Source organism: Ascaphus truei, chromosome 3, assembly GCF_040206685.1.
Source record: "Ascaphus truei isolate aAscTru1 chromosome 3, aAscTru1.hap1, whole genome shotgun sequence".
Classification (NCBI taxonomy): Eukaryota; Metazoa; Chordata; class Amphibia; order Anura; family Ascaphidae; genus Ascaphus; species Ascaphus truei.
This window is the reverse complement of record NC_134485.1, coordinates 100,526,141-100,542,857: the sequence shown is the minus strand read 5'-3', so window position 1 is coordinate 100,542,857 and position 16,717 is coordinate 100,526,141. Positions and strand designations below refer to the sequence as shown.

At 38.8% G+C, this 16,717-nt stretch overlaps 1 protein-coding gene across 3 annotated transcripts in view; it reads right to left on the bottom strand.

Moving 5' to 3' along the window:
• DHRSX (dehydrogenase/reductase X-linked) overlaps positions 1 to 16,717 on the bottom strand; it is a 576,187-nt gene that overhangs the window by 444,008 nt on the left and 115,462 nt on the right. For all 3 annotated transcript variants that reach the window (XM_075594594.1, XM_075594595.1, XM_075594596.1), the window contains exon 3: positions 14,351 to 14,419. In XM_075594594.1, coding sequence (XP_075450709.1) covers positions 14,351 to 14,419 — 69 coding nt within the window. The remainder of the gene's footprint in view (positions 1 to 14,350; positions 14,420 to 16,717) is intronic.

Genomic DNA, 16,717 nt, shown 5'->3' with positions numbered 1-16,717 from the left:
GTGGAGAAAAGCCGCGTGGCTTTAAAACACTAAGTCAGAAAGTGTGAAAAGTGTAAACCCATAACTCCGGTTCTGTAAGGACTAGAGGGCTGGGATTTGGCCACCATGTAGTCACTGCTCCGGCATGATTGCATGGCAAGTTCCAGCCCTCTCCGATCAACAGGACGGAGTATGGGCAACTGTTTGAAAGGTGATTCTGCCATTGACTTCAATGGCGGAGAAATGCAGTTTCTGATATATGTCGTTTTAAAATGTATTACTGTAACTTCGGTTCGGCGGGTTGCAGCTAGCTGAAACTTGGCCACCACGTAGGGTCCCATACGGCATGAGGGTCTGGCAAGTTCTAGCCCTCTCGGCCCAACCGAACGGAATATTTTGCTTTATATAAAATATTGTACCATTATTGTAGTTTATGCCTGGTAGAAAGCCCGCGAAAATCCCTGACCCATACGGTATGTTAATGGTCAGGGGGCGACAGTGTGTCTACATAAAGGCCGCTGATCAAAGGCTCATCCCCCCGGTTTGAATATACAGGGTGGAGAAAACGCAGGACTTAGCCTTTCACAGAAAGTGCTATAATTCCCACCTTTAGTCAGGTTTCCCGGCCCAGATCCCGATCTGGCTGACTTGGCAATGCCAACTCTTTGGTGTGGGGCTAGGAAAATGGGAGCCTGACTAAGGGGTTGTGAGCATGTGCCAGTTACCTGAGGGCAGGTACCAAAGGGCTTCCCACGTTAGCTGGCACAAGGTAATTGGGTGCAGGTAATTGTTAACCAATACCTGACACCCAATGTTAGGGTATAGGGCTTAAATCCCATATAAACGAGTGTAAGCTCTATGTCCAATGTTGTTCGTGTTATTCCTGACTACATCTGAAAGATAGGACATATAGAACACCCACAAGCTCATATTGAACCCCCAAAATAACCACAACATATATATAAGCATATAAGTGTCACAGAGGAGTGCTACTGAGCATGGCAATATACATTTAAAACCAGAGACGAACATGAAACACAGACAGAGCTCAATGCACATCCAGCGAAACTTTATACACTGTACAGTGCCTAAATATACATGTATTGATATCTATTAAATAAAATGGTCTTTTAGTTTAACATTTTGGCCAAATTGTTGTAAGCCCCCTGAGCCACTGCACGGCAGACTACACCTCAAGGGTCCCTACACTAATATAAATTCTTAATAACCTGTGCATTGCCAGGAAGAATGATGTATAATAAATCTGTCAAAATTAGTTGCAAAGTTCTAAGTCTGATTGAAGCTTTAATTAACCTGTACATTACCAGGAAAAGCACTCTGTATTAGATTTGTCACAATCACACTGCAAGCAGGCAAGTTCCCCAGAGAGTGAGAGATGCTATGGAGTGAGCTTTTAACCATTTAAAAGTGGGAGGGGGTGAGCTTAAACTAGGTAGGAGGTTGCCACCCTCCAATTAGCCAAGACCAGCTGAACAAGAATTGTAAGACATATAGAACACCCACAAGCTCATATTGAACCCCCAAAATAACCACAATATATATATAAGCGTATGTGTCACTGTGATTTCCCACTCTCAGGGGAACTTGCCTGCTTGCAGTGTGATTGTGACAAATCTAATACAGAGTGCTTTTCCTGGTAATGTACAGGTTAATTAAAGCTTCAATCAGACTTAGAACTTTGCAACTAATTTTGACAGATTTATTATAAATCATTCTTCCTGGCAATGCACAGGTTATTAAGAATTTATATTAGTGTAGGGACCCTTGAGGTGTGTGGTCAGCCGTGCAGTGGCTCAGGGGCTTACAACAATTTGGCCAAAATGTTAAACTAAAAGACCATTTTATTTAATAGATAGCAATACATGTATATTTAGGCACTGCACTGTGTATAAAGTTTCGCTGGATGTGCATTGAGCTCTGTCTGTGTTTCATGTTCGTCTCTGGTTTTATACATCTGAAAGATACCTGATGCCTTGTTGAATTGCTAATCCAGATCCTGATTACTTCATTGCTCCATTGCCCCATTCCCTAAGTAAGTGTATATATTCTGTGTGTTATTTGTACAATCCTGTGTGTTCTCCTTCCCTGAAGGAATAAACTTTCTTTATCATATCACAGTCGCATTTAATACAACCCCGTGATTTTGGTGTATATTATAACCCTGCACAAGCTATCGTGACAGCTGTCCCTATGTGCCTAGCAAACCTGCCAACACCTGGCTAAGTATATTACAGACTTCAGGTTGTTTTAATTGCGGTAGTGCCAAGCATGTAATCATATGTTATGGAGATTGCACTTAAGTTTTTTTTTATTGAAGGAGGGCAGTAAAATCTAAAACAAATGGTTTAATTGATTGTAAAATTATAGGAATCATCGATCAGATAAAATGCCAATGCCCAAAGATCAATGTTAATAGTGTGCATAGGGGTCAACTGCAACATTAGACATGGGTTTGGAAAAGATTTGGCGATACGCTCGTAAAGGGGTCGCAGACAGTACACCTTCACAGAGAGAATATCTGCTTAAACTTCTCTTATTTCTGTAAACTCTAAACCACATGAGAATTAAACAGAATCCTATTAAGTGGATCTAAAGGATAAAGGGAATTTGTTTTCCTTTTGATCTACTCCTGAGTGCCGGTCTAACTAGATTTTCCTTGAATTTCTCTGCGGTGAGGGTGCTGAACAAGAGCACCGGAAAACAGTATCTGTGGAAAAAGGCTTGGTGAGTGCAAGTTCTGGTTGTCTTTTTTTGTTAGAAGAGTGCAGACATGACGTGATATGAAAGTCTTAAAACAAAAAAGCCCTCTGTAAGTCGGTGAAATGAGCATCAAGAAAATTTGACAGGACCGTATATATGCCTCCTGGTCTTTTTTGTGTGTGATTAATAATGTTTTTAGCTTGAAGCACCACTCTCTCTAGTGTTATTTATAACTCTACAATGCTCAACCTTGAGCAGCACCAATGTGTGTTTGCTCATTTTTCCCTACTGTCTATGCCCACGTAAAAAGAGAATGAAAGGTCAGAATGCTTATTTTCTGTTTTTGATGATTCCAATACTATCACTGATCCTTGCTTGTAAACTCCAATCAACACAATTTGGTTGTCATCAGAGTACCTTGATTTCTTTCCCATATTAGCCACTATTTCTTGTCTCCTTAATCTAAAATACAAAAATAAAACAAAAAAAAAAAAAAAACAGAACTTGCACTGACCCTGTGCTAATAATTGGAACTGGTGCTCATGTGCAGTCCCTTCACCATCAGGTATAATACACATACATAGATCAGACCAGCACTCAAAGATAAAAAAAAAATCAAAAAGTCTAATAGCATGTTTGAAAATAAGAGGTGTACTTATTTTTTTAAACTTGCTTTTAGACTTTTTGTGAAATTATTTGCCTTGATTATATTGATTTTTTGTAAATTTACATTATTAATTAATTTTTGGAATCAACTAATGAGGTAGCAAATTTAGATTTGTATCTTTATTTGTGCTGGTCTGATCTAAAATGTTCTATGTTTGTTTCCTTAATCTGCCTGAACACTTTTTTTATCTCTTGATAATGTATGTCTTGTTCCATATGCTAAATACCTTCTGTCACCAGATATACTGCTTTCAAAAAGACAAATGAACTAAAAAAAAATCAAAACACAAAAGACAATACAACTCTTGAAGGTAGGTCAAATCTTTTAACAAAGATTGATTTGATATGAAAAGCACATTATTCTTTGTCATTCCAACACATTCTATGTTTAGATTTCCTTCTGAAAAAAAGCCACAGCTTTTTACACCAATTATGTAACTAGAATTATGTTTAAAAGAAAATTAACCACACAGGCTGGAGCAGATACCTTGTAATTGCATTATTTAGTATTGAACTTAGTTTATAGTTTAGAGTTACATGCAATTTTCTAGTGTGGATAACTGTAAATCTATGAAGTCTCAATTCTTTTAAGTTTTAGATAAGATTTGTCTGCAGTCTAGATGTTTATAGTCCGAGGTATCTCATAAAAGTAACACTTGCACTGTGCGTTACCAGAGCCCTTTGCAAAAACCTTCATTTGCCAACTAGGCATTCACCTTCAGTGTTTGGGGTTACCTACCCTCATATTTATGGATTTTGCTCTCAGCCAAACCCATATTTCAGGCTCTCGATGTAACTTGCAATACCTATCTCGCCACCCTTTAGGTGGTGTTAAAAAAATAAACATTTTTAGAAGCGGTTTGCATAACGGAGATACGAGAATAGAGGTTGTGGTCAAAAAAATGTAAGTTTGCATTGTTAGAACAAGAGTGAAACCGCTTCTGAGCCATTTAGATGTTTGGTTTGGACATGTAATAAGGGCGTACAGAATAGCAAAGCATGCCAATCCGCTTCTGATGTGCACTTTAGAAGCGGATTGACATGTTTTGCTATTCTGTATGCCCTTATCGCAAATCCAAACTGCATCTAAACTGCTTTTTTAGAAGCTGTTTCCCTCTGTTCTAACAATTCAATTGGTTTGTTTAAAAAAAAAAAAAAAAAAAAAAAGCCTCAAACTCGCATTTTTTGCTCACAACTGCTATTCTAGTAGCTCCGTTATGCAAACCGCTTCTAAAAACATGCATTTTTCTTAACTCCAGCTAAAGGGTGGCGAGATTAGTAGTACATTCACAAACATCAATATGGGTTTGCTGAGAGAGAAAAACCTATAAGGCTAGGTTCCCAGTGGCTGCGACGGCATGCGCGGCGCACACAAGTTACAGCCCTCTATGGTGCCGGCCCCAGTAACTGCCTGCGCGCCCTGGCACAATGCGCAATGCGCTACCGCCTTTGCCAAAAGACAAGAATTTTGTCTTTTGGCGCCACGCCTGATCATTGGCCACGTCACGGCGGCGGTTCAGCCAAGGAGGGCGAACCAGTCCTGTGACATCATGGCCGCACCTACGCCACCGCGAGCTCCCAGTAGTCCACCTGGTCGCGCTGATGCCAGGAACGAGTACCCCTAGGCACCCTGTCGCGCGCTGCCTGTGCGCTGGGGCCTTAGCTTAAGTCAGACTGGGGATGGAGTTAGCACGACCTCAGGTTATTTCGCTTCTAAAGCAAGAACAAACTGGGTGGATTGGCTGATAAACCATGCGGTTTGTCACTTTGTTTTAGAAGAGATTTAGGAGAAGTGATTTGCAAAAGGAATACTGTTTTTCGCACATTTCATTATGCTTCTTGTGAACATGTAAAATCGTGCAGTGTGGCAATAGCAAATTCAGAGCTACTAGAATAGGCCCCTTAAGGGCCAGTCAGATTTAACAAAAGTGGGCCAGTAGCAGAGTGGAGTAGAGGAACAGGCTCTGCTGTGAGCAGCTCAGATTCGGGCAAAACGTGCAGCCCAGCTCCTCTCTGCAGTGTGCTGAAACAGTAAGTGTATATAAGTGTGTGTATATATAGATATAAGCATTACATATAAGCACACTAATACTGCTAAATACTGTAGTAGCTAATATTGGAAAATCCCGCTCCCTACGCATTGAACATGAACTCTGGTCCCCTTGTGATTCTCCTGCCAGTACGGAGCTCCAATCTTGCAGCTAGAGGTGTGGGATATCATTCCGCATGCACAGCCGGGTAGCTTCGATAGTGTGCGTCCAGACAAAGCAGTATACGTTCCCTCAGTTCCGCAGCTCCCTTCCGTAGTAACAGACAGAGATAGAGGCAAGGTCCAGGCTCAGCTCATCAGCGTTTTAACCCTTACGCGTTTCGTCGCTAGGGTATTGGCGACTTCATCAGAGGTTAGAAAATGGGGGAGTGCTCATGGTTAATATAGTCCAAATAGATTGATTAATTGGTAGTCCTACCTCCACCCATATTAAACAAATGAGTGACAATATGTAAATCGGCTTGATGGAAAGGCAACATGATTACAAACACGAAACAGCAGGCACAAAAACAAGGGCTGCACACAAAGTAATGGAATGAGACAGGGGGAATAACATTTCCAATAATAATAATAAGTACTCAAAAATATGAATATAGCATAAAATATATAACAAATATATAACAAAACACCAATAACCCTTGATTGTAAATGCTTAAATAGAACGAGGAATGCATATGATAGAAAATAGAAATATAAAGAGAGAACATGTGGACAATGACTGATAAAAAACATTACATTAGTAAATACAGATTAAAAACTCTTTATTAAAAACTTGTCATATAATAAAGATTATTACAAACATAAAAGAATTACAAAAAAGTGTACTATTAAATACAGCAGAGACTGCGACTATTCTAACACAAACCAGTGGCAATCGCCAAAAAGACCCAGGTACATTCTGGATACATGCCTTAAACTTGCCTTAAACTAGCCCCAGTATTTCTGCATTGATTAATGGCTGTAGGTATATTAATAATGTGTAGATGATAATTTATTATAACAAATACTATGTGATTGAATATAATTAAGTGAAGATATGTGTATAATAATAATAATAATAATAATAATAATAATAATAATAATAATGATGAATATGAATGTATATATAACTAAACTAGTGAATGAATGTGTATATATTGTTTAATATAAAGTATGTGATATAATATTACAATAAGTAGACTAAAGGAAAACCATGTAGTGAATGTATGAATAATTACTAAAAATAAAAAGAATGTGAATTGATAAATGTAAAATGAAAATACAACCATAAAACCCATTAAGGGATATAAAATATCATAAAATGGATTTTAGGTGAACAAAATAAAGGTGTGGACGCAGGAGAGAATGACTGCCAAGTGTGTGAATATATATATATATATATATATATATATATATATATATATATATATATATATATATATATATACATATACATACACACACACATGCATACACTAATGTATACACATATATAATATATAAACGTATATGCAAATACACAGGTTTGCCTGTTCCTCCTGCAATGTCGTGTACCTCATCATGTCCACGAAATGCCCAGGGGGCTGCTACTACATAGGTGAGACGGGACAGGGCCTAAACAAGAGAATGAATCTGCATCACCATAGCATCGCACGTGAAACAAGAGACAGTTCTGTTGGCGTACATTTCTCTATCGGAATGTGGCCATACTCAAAGGTAATCTTAGAACACCAAAAGAGAGACGGTTGCATGAATACAAATTTATGCAACTGTTTGGGACACTCAGCGGTGGCCTATACCGAGATCGAAGTTATATGAGTCACTACTGACACGAGAGAACTCTCTTCCCATGAGTGCTAAAGACCATGTCTATACATATTGCGCTTTATGTATGCACACACAGCTGTCTCTTACACATACATATACTTTATGTAATTTCATCCCTATATTCCTATAGGGACCACATAGTATCTACACACACTTTTAGTAATGCAACACCCTCTTACATTTCCACACCTACCCACACCATTGATATACACTCCCACTCCACACACACACACACATCTCTCACATTCAGGGACTATTTAACACCTCAAGTCATAAATCGCACACTACACAGGGGGGGGGGAGGGATGGTCTCTGGTCACATTCCAAGATGTACTGTTTTTGAGTAAACACCTTGCCTGCTTTATTCAATGTAACATCGCCAGAAGAGATCAGTGTACCTCGAAAGCTCACACAAATAAAAGCATTTTGTTAGCCACAGAACAGTATTGTCTATTAATTTTTTATTATATATATATTATTATTTTTGATGTGACAAACGGATCCCTTTATGTAGCGCTGCTGTTAGCCCAGGCTTTTCGCGACACAGTCTTCTAGGGTTTAATTTGTAAAAAAAGGACAAACACCTGTATACACACACGAGGCACTCAGCCCTCAACCTTCAGCGGTTTATTTTTCCACAAGTCACTTAAACCATGTGCCTTTAAGAAAACAAAATCATAAAATAAAAACCTATTCCCCATAGGGAAACTAACTAAACTTTGCTGTGGCCCTTTCTAATTGCACTGGTCAGCTAAACTGGTTACCAGCCCAAAACATATACTATCCTATGCAAACAAGCAGTCTTTTAACATTGCAGTCTTATTGATTGTTTATCTGTATTGTAGGGGATTCCTAACCCAGGGTCTCTGGGTTAGCTCCAACAGCAAACAGGAATGCCGGTTCCGGGGAGCAGGCTGTGTCCAGCCCGTGGAAATCTTTATCCTGGGTTGGGGTGCCAGCTGGTCCCAGCAGCCATGCTTCCTTCAGGGCTGGGGAACCAGAACATCTAGGTTCCTTCCTGACTTGGAGAAAATCAATCTCTCCCCTTGCTGGGGAAAAGCAGTCTCTTTTGTGCAGGGTACTTCCTGCCTTTTTAAACCTTCACTTAGGAGTGCTGTCTTAATTAGTACCAGATGCAGCAAGCTCCCATAGAGGAATTTAACCTCCTGTACACTGGAACCTATCCATGCCGCTAGCTCTCTAGTCAATAAGGACAGTGACTCCGTCACAATATATATACATATATACAGTGTTCGACAAACCTATACATTTGCACGCCCCGGGCGAGTGGATTTAACATCGTGGCGAGCTTCTATTGGCCCAAGCAGCACACGTGTGGTACTAGGTGGCGAGTAGATTTTTTTGTTCGGCGAGTAGATTTTTTGGTGATTTGTCGACCACTGCATATATACACATATAGATCCTATGAGTAAACACAGCGCAAAATAATGGCCACTGGAAATCACTTCTGTGAAGTTTTAACCATGTTTCTTCCTTTTTATTGCTACTTTTCTCATTTACTTTCCAAAGTAATTTACAGCATTTACGCCATGATATATTATGTAAAAACACTATAAATGCTAGGTGTAGCTGCTATGAACCTGACATCCCCCACACCTTCCATAACTGAGAAAGAATGTAGTTCCTTTTTTTTTGTTGCTACAACCCCCATAACACAGCCTTTAAGTAAGTGTGATAATATTCCACATTCTGCCAAGTCTGAGGTGACATAAAAAGCCTAACACATCTGCATGAAATTTTCGAAAGCTTGATTAAAACATTTCTTAAAGGGACAATTCCTCCTATGACCAAAGTTTACCAATGGTAGTGGCATATGTAAGGGGTTAGATGTAGGGGATGGATTTCTTTTTTTTTTTTTATCAAAATCTGACACATACAGGTGTTTTAAAAAAAATTTGTAAACATGGTGAACAGATATTTTATCTAAATTCGTGGTGTGTTCAAAAGGGGTTAACACAGGCATAGCCCCCTTTCCTTCTCTTTATTTGCTATTTGATAAGGACAGTGTGGGATTTGGGCAGTTATTACCAATTCTGGTCTTCAAGGACCCATAACAGACCAGATTTTAAAGATATTCCTGCCTGAGCACAGGTGGTTCAGTGAAAATGATTAAGCCACTAATTGAGCACCCTGTGCTCAAGCAGGGATATCCTTAAAACCTGCACTGAGGATTCCTGGAGGAACGGTGTGGAGAATCATTAGCTCAGAGTAAAGAAAACACTTTGATGGACAAACATCCCCTATCCTCTATTCAGGTGTACTGAAGAGAAGGTATTTGTACTTAATTTACAAAGAAATAAAAGCAGACACATCTTTGCATGATGACATTAACTGTTACATTTCCAGTTACAGGGAAGCAAAACAGAATATACCCCAGTGACTCAGCAGCTAATGAGTCACTGCAAGCTTCTGTTACCACTCATAGGTGCACATGAATAAAATGCCAGTACGGGCTAGCGCACCCGTTCCGACGTTAACTCCCACTGACTTGAATAGGGGTTAATGCCAGAACGGCTGCGATAACCCATACCGGCACTTCATGCATGTGCCTCATAGGGCCTTACTCTATAAAGTGCAAGCGCAGGACGCAATCTCCCCTACAAAAACGAACGGGCTTGTTTTGACATAGCTACTCTGCCATGGGGAATCTGAGTGCCAGACCCTATGACATAGTACCTAACTCTATACAGGCATACCCCTGTTTAAGGACACTCACTTTAAGTACACTCGCGAGTAAGTACATCTCGCTCAATAGGTAAACGGCAGCTCACGCATGCGCCTGTCAGCACGTCCTGAACAGCAATACCAACTCCCTACCTGTACTGAAGCTGTGCGTAAGCGGGGAGACTATAGAGCCCATTACAAATGCGTTATTTATATCAGTTATGCACATATATGACGATTGCATTACAGTTCATGCATCGATAAGTGGGGAAAAGGCAGTGCTTCACTTTAAGTACATTTTCGCTTTACATACATGCTCCGGTCCCATTGCGTACGTTAATGCAGGGTATGCCTGTAGTGCAAATTGAAACTAGCATAAACCCTAAAAATTCTATTTAGATTGTGTTCACATAATTAAGTTGCTATGTACGAACAAAAATTTTTATTTGATGCAGCACGGATGTTTCATTGTACCTGTGTAGGTTAAAAAAATGTATTATTTTCAAAGTACGGCTATTATAAATATTGCTAATCATTTATATTTACAGTACAAACACTGGTTATAAATAAAAAATATACACAATTCTGTTTTCCTTGTATAAATTAAATTAATATTATCTCTTAAGAACTGTCAAAACAGGTTGGGCACTGAAACGCTGATTGAAATATATAATAGCAATTCTTGGAGAAGAATGTTTAGAGAAGGTTCTACACCGACCTGTACCTGCATTTTCCCACAACACATAGGAAAGACCATAGCACAGGAAAGCTCTTGCGCTACACTCTTTATAGCGGAGTACCATCATGGCCTGCTAAATACTGTCAACAGTGTTTTGCAAACCTGAAATAACCCTGCTGCCTGGGATCTGGTAAACTTATATGTGGTACCTTTTACGTTCTAAAGTAATCTTTTAATGCAGGGGTGCGCAAACTTTTCCCCCTGTGCCACCCTGCATGCTTCCCTGCTCATGCCCCACCCCCTACCTTGGCTCTAGCGTCATGTGATGTCGCATTGCCATGGTAACATGATGCCACGTGACCCCGTGGCGTTGCCATGTCGACGCGTCTCTGGAAGTCAAGGTAAGGGAGTTACAGAGGCCTCACGCGGTCCAACGGCATTTCATTTAAATACATTGGGGAAGAGTGCGGGATCTCTGTAACCACCGTGCCCCCCCCTGGAAAATCTCGCCCCACCAGCTTGCGCACCCCTGTTTTAACATAACATAAAATTGCTATGTTCCTTTTTAAAGCAGCAATCCTACCTAAAATAACTAATGCTTTTCACAGAATGTGAACCGTGGGTTTTTTTTTTAACTGAACTGTGCTACATTTAGCTCTGGGAACCCCTTAGTTCCCGAGATACTTAATGGTTGAATTGCCATTGCTCCAGGTTGGACATTTCAACAGTCATATGATAGGAAGTGGCCACGTCATCCAACCGGTAATGTTGAGATTTCCTATTGGCCCACAGAACAAGCAAGATTTGGCACCTATTTTGAGTTGGAGCTTTAACACTGGCAGCTACACTGAAAGGCTAACTTGGTCGACTACTGTTAAAAAAAATGTAAATATATTTTAAAATGTAGAAAAAGTGGTGGTGGTAGAGAGGTGGGGGATTGCTTCTTATTTTCCCCAAAAATGTCTCACTAGTTGCACCTCTGCTCATGTATCTTACAATAACGAAAGGCAAATGTAAAAATAAAATACAAAAATGGAGAAACATCTGTAAATAATTCAGATAACGAATAGTAAATTATACTAACATTGCTTCTTTAATACTGGAGGGGGGGGGGGGGAAATCAAACCTCCACTGCAATGGTCACCAAAATGGAACTACGAGCCTAGTGTCATTTTCTCATAATGTTACTCAAGTCAGTAATAATAAAAATAACAGATATTTATGAACTTAATTTAAACACTGTCTTTGGCTGCTTAATTTTTTTTATACAATTTTCCAGTGAGAACCCACAAAAAAACCTTTCACAGTTATTTTTATAATATTGTTTGTTCTGAGCAGAAATAAAATTATATAGTTCATTAGCGGTTACTGTGTCTTGTTTACTTATTTAATTCGCAAATGTTTGTAATACACAGCTTCTCCCTCTGATTTTAATACAGCATTTATGCACAACCACACTCTCTGCCATATTTACTAAGCAGACTTGTGCCAAAAGGATCCTTGAAGTACCGAATGACATATCAAATAAATGCACTATAATGAGTCATCCAGCACCTGAAGGTGCCTTAGGATGTTAGATTGCTTAGTAAATATGGCGCTGTGTTTTACCATTAGCTTTCGTAACAAAAGGGTATGTGTTTGCAGCCAAATAATGTTGTATTGTTTGTGTTATTGGGGTTAATATATGTTTATTAGGTAGGATTGAAGATATCAGAAAAATACAAGAACCCACGTTTTTCATTGATTTCAGAATATATCATTCTTGTTGATACTACACACATTTTACAGACAATATATACATGGTCATGGATCTAATTACCAATAAATCAAGTTACTTTTAGGTTTATTGTAAATAAGGGCGGCTAATGAAATGTGGAAAAGGATATCTGGGGCACGCCCTCTAATTATCAATCCGAAATGGAACAAATAATATGCCTGACAATTAGTATCCTAAAATGCAAAATCTACATACAAATAGAAACCATATAGTACAATACTGGTCCGGTATGTATTGCTCCTCAACCCAAAAGAGGATCCTCCCGTGACCTTCATAGAATGAAAGAAACAGAGTGAGGGAAGTGCAAAATGAGAAAATAAACAGTAATTAGTGACAATATTGCACTGATGTGAGAAGGTTCTCACATGTCTTGACGAAGCATCACATGATGCGAAACGCGTTGTTCAAGCTGGGACATGTAGCTTTTTGATCGCAGCTGGCCACCGTAGTCTCTCCAAGCGCTGTGTTTCCAGTCCTGTCGACCGGACGCAGAAGTAGGAGTGCACTGAGTCTCAGTGCTGAAAGCGGCTGCGAGTACCTGAGGCGTCTATCTTATGTGTGAGTGCATTGTTACTTGTACATTTTATCAATAAATTGTATTTTTTACAACACTTTTGTGGTTGTTTGTCATCCTCACTGGGTTCCATTGAGAGGACGCTAGTCATCCCACTACGCGAACACCTCATACAGGGGGAAAAGATTCAGAAGAATTCATCTTCTGAAAAAAGGAGGGCTTAAAGTCTACAAAGAGCTTACTTTGTGAGACAGTCTCACACATGGCTGTGTGAGTACATCACTTATATTTGTATTATACACACCCCCATCTCCCTGAGAAATTTGATTTCTCACATCAGTGCAATATTGTCACTAATAACTGGCTAATGAAAAGTAGAAGGCTTATTTTAGTTGATGACTATATATTCATATAGTCCCTTGTCCAATATGGCATCTTAATCAGAAGCATTGCTGGTAGAAAATCCAATTTGTATAGCTACTGAACAGGTTCCATTGAACAGATGGAATAAACACCCTTTCAAACTATTATTGTCATTAACTGAACCACCCACTGTACTTTTTTTTCCAGTACTGAAGCTTTTTTCAAATAATATTTGAAAATTAAAGTTGGTTAAATGATCCGACATCTAGATTTTGTCTATCGAGTGTCAACACTGTTGTGCTAGTCAATGTCAATGTCAATTGCTGCAGTGATGTAATGAAGAATCAATAATAGTCTATATCATCTTCATAAATGATGTAGTTCACATAATTCAGTCTAATATATAGTACAGAAATGTATGTAAGTAAAGGAAAAACAGAAAGCAATATACGTACTTGCAAGCACAAGGTAAAGTGAAGGGGAAAAAAACATGCATTCACCAGGATTGTTAAAACTCAATATTTTGTGTTGGTGTTTCCTTAGTATGATCTTGATGAAGGTCAGTGGATCTAAAGATTGATCATCTTAACGCTGGGTGTGTTGATTTATGTAACCAAGTTGCAACAAATACAGTATATAGGTTTTACAATGTGTTATGAATGCAAAAGGATGACTAATGCTCCAAGTTTGCTCCATCAATAAACAGAAAAGGTTGGCCCTAAGTGACAAAACTGCATACTGTTAACTCTTCTATCACCAATAGTACCAACCTTCAAATGTACTGTTTATCAAGAAAATGCCTATGTCATGGTTTTAAATAAACAACACAGATACAGTTCACAGCACTAGTCTGTTTATGCTTTCTAGAAGTACATACATTCTCATAAGGATGACATTGCTAAAGACAACATCAAAAAATTGTCCAAATGGTAAAAGCAAACATTTATTGTTTTCCAGTGAGTAAAGGTGATTGTTGCCTGAACTGACATTGAGGATTGAAGGTGCACATTTCACTAGAATTGAGTGGTCTCTGAAAGTGTATTTAAATACACAAATTTACCCTTTAGCCAATAGACTGATATGAAAGTAAACGCTGTCCAAAACACATACCTTTTTCATTCATAGTGTCATGTCTGATCCGCTTTACTGCTTCACTGCCATCGATTTCATTATTTCCAGCTGTAATAGATCAAGAAAATTTGTATTTTCTGAATACAAATGAACTGCTCATGAATACATAATTCAATCTGTGTCCTAAATATATTATACCCCCAGGTATACTGTAGAGTAAACATAATGTGTATAGGGGAAAAAAAAGTATACGTAGCAATTCAAACGCAGGTATTAATCCAAAAGTTATATATTCCCAATATTTGTTTCAAAAGTATATGTACAAACTTGAATAAATATAAATATATACGCTACATCATGTGTATGCTATTCAACGTTAATTGAATGCAATGCGCACCAATGTGGTGGGTATCATTAAGTTATTGTTAAGTTGAGGAGAACTAAGATGTCTCCTGAGCAGAATGAATTACCATACATAAACTATATCTGGCCAATTATACCAACATCTGCACAATTATCCCCTTGACCAGAATACACTGTGGTAAATGGTGGAGACCTGCCAGAGCACAGTATTACTGACCATTTAGAGCAACTTTCTCAGATCAAATGCACACTATATCCTCATCATCTTCAGATCTTGTTGATTCACTGCTGGATGAAGGCCTCTCCAATGATCTTCCAGGTACTGCGGTTGCAAGCTTCTTTTCTCCACATTGCTCTAACTAATCTTCTGATTTCATCTTCCCATCTTACTTTTGGTCATCGTCTTGGTCTTTAATTTCCCTTGGAAGTTGAGTACAATCTTCCTACAACTGGTCATTTCTTATTGTGGTATATATTCCATTCACTGCAAATTTAGTTTCTTCACCCTTGTTATGATGTCATAGACTTTTATTTTGTTTCGAATCTATTTATTATTTTGCCTGCCTCTTCTGGTAATACCCAGCATACAGTGGTGTGAAAAAGAAAGTACACCCTCTTTGAATTCTATGGTTTTACATATCAGGACATAATAACAATCAACTGTTCCTTAGCAGGTCTTAAAATTAGGTAAATACAACCTCAGATGAACAACAACACATGACATATTACACCGTGTCATGATTTATTTAATAAAAATAAAGCCAAAATGGAGAAGCTATGTGTGAAAAACTAAGTATACCTTATGATTCAATAGCTGGTAGAATCACCTTTAGCAGCAATAACATGAAGAAATCGTTTTCTGTATGACTTTATCAGTCTCTCACATCGTTGTTGAGGAATTTTGGCCCACTCTTCTTTACATTGCTGCTTCCGTTCATTGAGGTTTGTGGGCATTTGTTTATGTACAGCTATCTTAAGGTCCAGCCACAGCATTTCAATCAGGTTGAGGTCTGGACTTTGACTGGGCCATTGCAACGCCTTGATTCTTTTCTTTTTCAGCCATTCTGTTGTAGATTTGCTGATGTGCTTGGGATCATTGTCCTGTTGCATGACCCAATTTCGGCCAAGGTTTAGCTATCAGACAGATGGCCTCACATTTGACTCTAGAATACTTTGGTATACAGAGGAGTTCATGGTTGACTCAATGACTGCAAGGTTCCCAGGTCCTGTGGCTGCAAAACAAGCCCAAATCAGTTGTTATGAGGTGTTTGTGCTGATATGCTGTGTTTGGTTTTCGCCAAGCGTGGCACTGTGCATTATGGCCAAACATCTCCACTTTGGTCTCGTCTGTCAAAAGGTCATTGTTCCAGGTGTCTTGTGGTTTGTTCAGATGCAACTTTGCAAACCTAAGCCGTGCTGCCATGTACTTTTTAGAGAGAAGAGGTTTTCTCCTGGGAACCCTTCCAAACAAACCATACTTGTTCAGTCTTTTTCTAATTGTACGGTCATGAACTTTAACATTTATCATGCTAACTGAGGCCTGTAGAGTCTGAGATGTAACTCTTGGGTTTTTTGCAATTTCTCTGAGCATTGCACGGTCTGACCTTGGGGTGAATTTGCTGTGACGTCCACTCCTGGGAAGATTGGTAACTGTCTTCAATGTTTTCCACTTTTGAATAATCTGTGTCACTGTAGAATGATGGACTTTAAATTGTTTGGAAATGGCCTTATAATTTTTGATGGGCCGCAACAATTGCTTCTGTATTACATTAAATACAACATTGCTGATGTATTTCCTCCTTGGCATTGTGTTAACACACACCTGAATGCTCCAGACCAGCAAAATGCTAAAACTTCGGCTTTTATAGAGGTGATCACACTTGCTGATGATCTATTAATCAAGGGCATTTGATTAGCAGCACCTGTCTGCTACTTAGCATCTTAATTCCAATGAAAGCTGTAAGGGTGTACTTAGTTTTTCACACATAGCTTCTCCATTTTGGCTTTATTTTTGTTAAATAAATCATGACACGGTATAATATG